Source organism: Lactuca serriola, chromosome 1 (assembly GCF_051521515.1).
Source record: "Lactuca serriola cultivar US96UC23 chromosome 1, Lser_US96UC23_V15, whole genome shotgun sequence".
NCBI classification, from domain to species: domain Eukaryota; kingdom Viridiplantae; phylum Streptophyta; class Magnoliopsida; order Asterales; family Asteraceae; genus Lactuca; species Lactuca serriola.
The window spans coordinates 123,601,032-123,606,679 of NC_136408.1; the positions used below are offsets into that span (position 1 = coordinate 123,601,032).

Genomic DNA, 5,648 nt, shown 5'->3' on the forward strand with positions numbered 1-5,648 from the left:
GGACTCCGTATCAGATATATACAAGCACTGCAGTTTAAAGTTTGTATATATATGTAATCCTCACGTAATAAGGGCGTTCACTGATGGAATCTGATCCAACCTTGCTCTCCACACAAAACAGCTTACTTTTAACGGGATCCAGTTGCACCACATGAAGGATCCATCAGGTATCTAGTGGCTTGCCCGCTCGATCCTTCCTCTTAGAGCAACGACTCTAAATTTCCCCTCAAACACAAAGTCTGAATCCCATCCCGTATCCACCTGTTTCCACCGAATCACTTTCGTGTCTGGAATGGAAAATTTACACAGAGAACTTTTACATTTATCAATGTTCCGCCAAACTCCACTTAGGTACCTAGAAGATATTCGATTAGGCTGAATAATATCAAGACTGTGTAGACCCTTTATGATCTTAACCCATAAGGAGTCGCCTTCATTGATAATTCTCCGTTTCCATTTTGCTAATAAAGCTAGGTTCAATGCTTTTATGGCACCAAGGCCTAAGCCACCCACCTCCTTAGGAGCTATAACTCTATACTAGGCCACCCACTTAATTTTTGATTCATTTTCTGGACCTCCCCAAATGAAATTTCTCCTGATTTTCTCTAAAGCCTCAATAACCCCCGATGGAGCAGCAAACAATGATAAATAAAATGTGGGGAGATTACCCAAAACTGCCTTTGCTAGAGTCATCCTCCCACCAAAACTCAAGGTCTTTGCCTTCCATCCAGAAAGTTTATTTCTAAATTTTTCAAGTATCAAGTTCCAGGAGATTTTCCTGTTCATATGCCTCCCCACTGGCATCCCAAGGTAAGGGAATGGTATTGCACTAGGCTCACATCCTAACAGTAATGCTCCATTTTCAACCTCTTGAGCATTAACACATATGCCAAAAACTGTCGATTTATTAAAGTTAACCCTTAAGTTGGAAGACACTTGGAAGCACTTAAGAATTCTTGCAAGGTTTTTAATATTTTGACTAGACCAGTCGCCAATGAAAAGGGCATCATCCGTGTAGAATAGATGTGATACTTTTATATCAGAATTTGGAATAGATATACCTTGAAAGACACCTTTGGCCACAGCTTCCTTTATTGCAATATTCAACCCTTCCATGGCCAATATAAAGAGAAATGGCGAAAGAGGGTCTCCCTGCCTTACTTCTTTTTTCAAGTTGGAAGTCTGCAGTCGGACTACCGTTAACCAATATCGAGGCCCTAGCCGATTCCAAACATCCTTTTATCTAAGACCTCCATTTTAATCCGAATTTCATCTGTTGCATCATAGAATCCAAGAATTTCCAATTTACCGAGTCAAAAGCTTTATTAAAATCTGCTTTGAAGAGCAAAATCCGCTTATTGATCTTCTTCCCCCATGAACACAGCTCGTTAACTATAAGTGGTCCTTCTAGAATATTCCACCCTTCCACAAACTCAGTTTGAACTTCATAAGTACATTCACCCATCACCAATCGGATCCTTGAAGCTAGGATTTTTGCTATTATTTTGTATAATGAGCCAATAAGACAGATTGGCCTGTAATCACCAAGGGATATAGGGTCTTTGACCTTAGCTGCCAGTGTTATGAACGAAGAGTTACATCCCCGGGAGATTATACCCCACTTCTCGAAATGTTTCACATACGCAATAATATCCTCCTTCAAGACCTCCCAATATTTTTTTAGGAAATTAAAAGTGAAACCATCCGGTCCGGGAGCCTTATCATTCCCGCATTCCCACACAGCCCTTTTCACTTCATCTTCGGAAATACCTCCTTCTAAAAGCTCACTGCTAGTACTCGAAAGCCTTTTTAATCTGTTACTTCTGAATTCCGGTCTTGTTTTCCATTTTTCCTTAAATTTTGTCGAGAAAAACTTAAAGACTTCATCTTTAATCTCGCTTGGTTAACTTGTCCACCGACTATTTAGCATGAGGCCGTTTATAGTATTTTTTCTATTCCAATTGTTTACAAAATCATGAAAAAATTTGGTATTTTCATCCCCATCAGTCAACCATTTTAATCTTGCCTTTTGTCTCAGATCCATGCTCACCATTTTCTCCAATTCTGAATAATCTAGCCCATTCTTGTATTTTAGGGCTATGTAACTCCTTCCTTTCAGCCTTTTTATCCAGTTAAATCAATCTTCCTTTAATCTTTGAGATCTCAATAGCCTCCTTTGAATGTTCCATTGATCTCCAGCTTCTAATTTTGTTTTTTAAGAACTTCAACTTATTAAGAACATATATGTCAGGTGCCCTGTATCCTCTAAATTCTGATATTGCCCTGAGGGCGACTTCATTAAACCCCGGTCTAAGGATCCACGAATTAAAGAGTCTGAATGGAATAGGCCCATAATCCATCGAACTTAATTCGAGAAGAATTGGACAATGGTCAGATTGATCCCTAGGGAGAGCAGTGCATGAGGCTTGTGGAAACTTTGATACAAATTCTGGACAAACAAGAATCCGATCAAGTTTACTTAGTTTAGCACCAAAATTTTAGTAATACGTGTACTTAAATCTTCCCATTTTTAATTCATGTAGTCCGCCATCTTGGATGAACTTATTGAAGTCACGAGCTGTGATACAACAAAAATTGGAGTTTAACCTTTCATCCCGTCTTCTTACTGATGGGTTTTGATCATAATAACATCATATGTGCTCATGCAAACCCTAAAGCTTGGATCTAGGTTTCTCTATTGTACATACTTTGAATCCAAGACTATAAACCCTAATTCTAGCATATGGAAATCGATATTAGCATATAGATGGGTTTAAGATCATACCTTGATTGTTATGTAGCAATAACAATCCAATTCCTTCTTGTATTGACTTTAGAAAGCTGAGAGTCACAAGTGTCACTCCTCTAATGGTTCATAAACACCATAAGCAAGAGGATGAAGAAGAGAGAGGATGGAGGCTGACCCAAAACGTGTGAAACCCTAGAATAAGTCTTAGCCACCTTTTTGAGTCATAAGGGATCTCTATATATAGGAGCTATTAGGGTTATCTAACAAGGAAACCCTAAATTGGATGCTTAAGCCCTAAGCAACCCATGGACCCTTTTAATTAAGGCCTTGGACGATTTCTTAATGGGTTTCCCCATAGAATTCGTCCACCTTATAATATAAGGCAATCCATGGCCCAAATTGCAATTATCTTATAATTACAATGCCAGTCCCTTAAGTTTAATTAATCTCTTTTAGTCACAAAACTAATTACTAATTAATTCTTGACCAATATTAATTAAACAATATAATTTCTCCTTTAATATATTATTCTTATAACATATTAATAAATCATATTTAATCCTTTCTCTCCATAATTCATCCTATCAAGTTGATTTGGTGAAGGCAACCCAAAAGGACCATGCACCATCGGGTCAAGTACATACCAAAATAGTTATGGACTTAGACACTAATCCAACAGTCTCCCACTTGGATAAGTCTAATAACTATTCTGCGTATAACTTCAGATCCTGATCTGCAATCGTAGCTTTCCAAAGCCGCTGTCAACTCTAATCCTATCATATACGCGTGTCCTTTAGATAAGGGATCATATATTCCTCCATTCTAGATATCATATGAGATATGATTTCAAATCATTCTCTTTGTACTATTTCTCGACTTCTGATTTATGACGACTGACTAATTGAACAAATCAAATTAGCCCTAGCCCGGCCGAGCATTTACGTTTGTCATCACTAAATCATCGAGGGGCCCAAAGATATCCTTTTTTATCCTGTTTTGAATAAAAGGAACGGATAAACTTTGATTTAATGCTCGCTTGCACTCACTCACCGAATCACACAAAACAATATGTTTTATGACACCAAGTTACTGGTGCGTTTACATATTATCCATGTGCAACCGATTTGCAAGATACAACTCACACATCTCGGTTTCAAGAATATAAGATGTTATCGTCTCACTAATCACTCGTGATGCAATTCATGGAGTGATCCAAGTGAGCGTGGGTTTAATCCAATGCTCAAATCATATTCATAAACACTCATGAACGTTGCAGCAAACATTTGCTTATGTCTAATGCTCTTTAGACAATCCACACACCAATTCACGACAGTCTTCATTCATATCTACTTCAAACATATGAACGACTGTGGCCCGTTCGAATAATTTGACTGTTCTTAACCAATTAAATTACTCAAGAAGTCAAAACATGCAAAGTGAAACACAAGAATAATACTAATCCCATATGGCCTCAACCCTTTGAGCATAAATAAAACTCCTTTTATTTATCACCATATCGATTACTCATTATTTGTCGTTTCGGACAATCAACTTCTTACTTGAATTATTACACTTGTCCCATGTTCTTATCATGCACACAATGTTTACTTATGGTTCTTACTTTGTGAAATAGATCAAATTAAACACATTTCCAATCATTCTCATTTCACAACTCCAAATCCTTTTTCATAAGTGAAAGAATATCAAATTCTTGCCACTTATAGAATATATTAGATTCTAACACTTTATGCAATGATCCTTTTCGTAATGTCATAGAACAAAAGTAACAAAGACTATTGCCAACGATATTACAAAGTCCTCTATCGGAGATTGTTACAAGACCATTCCATAGATGTGATGTCTCTCACTCAAAGTACATTCCTTTGAACATCCTTTGCATAAAGTTTCTAATCTAGACATAGATTTTTAATATTCCATTCCCAATATGGACTCGTTTCCATATTTCCATATGACAACTCATTCTTAATAGAATCTTATCTATTCATAATAAAGTCTATATGGTCCATTCAATACTATACTTCCAACTACTCATAAGCGACCAATCCTTGGCAAACCTTGACTTGTCCTTTGATAGTTGTTTAATTATCTTAGTCAAAACCGATTCTTGTCCTTTTTCCCTCTAAATGCGATAGACATTTGGAAAATTTTAGAATGGTCAAATATTATAGCATTTGCAATCGATCCTATACACGAAGCGTATGGACACGATGCAAAATGTCTTACATAAAGATTTGATACTTTATCAATCTTTTGCCATAATGTTTTATTTCCTATGTTCTCAAAATTCGAATTGTGAAGAGGAATGTCGTAATCATAATCGAAATTTTAAGAACACACTATGTACTTTTGACTAAATTTATTAGCGTTCCACAACCTAAGCCTTTAGATTTGAAATGAAGCAAAATATTCTCTCCCTTAATTATAGCAAAACAACTATTCCATTCGTACAACTTTGCAAAGAATGACTCTTGTTTTCTATAATTAGTATTGCCAACTTGCAATACTTTCCTTAATAATCATACAATCATAACATTAATGCTCCCACTATCATGATGATTATTATAAAACATAACACTTATGCTCCCACTAGCTTCGACATGTATTCAGAAAACAGCTTAACTTACAGAAAAACAATACCTATTGAATTTCTTAAGTTCATGTTTCTAATACTTAATGCTTTGATAATCCTTTATCAAGGCTTCTTACTCTCATACACCATTATCCAAGATAGCTCATATGTGTCAATTAAGACTAATTGCCAAATCTCACAATTCGAATCATGGAGAGGGAAATCGTAACCATAATCAAATTTATGAATGCAATTTTACAATTGCTATCTTCTTAAAATATCTCTTAGTGAAAGCATTTTCTCACAGTC

The 5,648-nt window shown here is 36.2% G+C and overlaps 1 protein-coding gene across 1 annotated transcript; it reads right to left on the bottom strand.

Moving 5' to 3' along the window:
* Positions 1-537: 537 nt before the first annotated feature.
* LOC145061167 (uncharacterized) lies at positions 538-1,116 on the bottom strand. The gene has a single exon (XM_079008567.1). The coding sequence runs from the start codon at positions 1,114-1,116 to the stop codon at positions 538-540; it is 579 nt and encodes a 192-aa protein (XP_078864693.1).
* Positions 1,117-5,648: the final 4,532 nt, after the last annotated feature.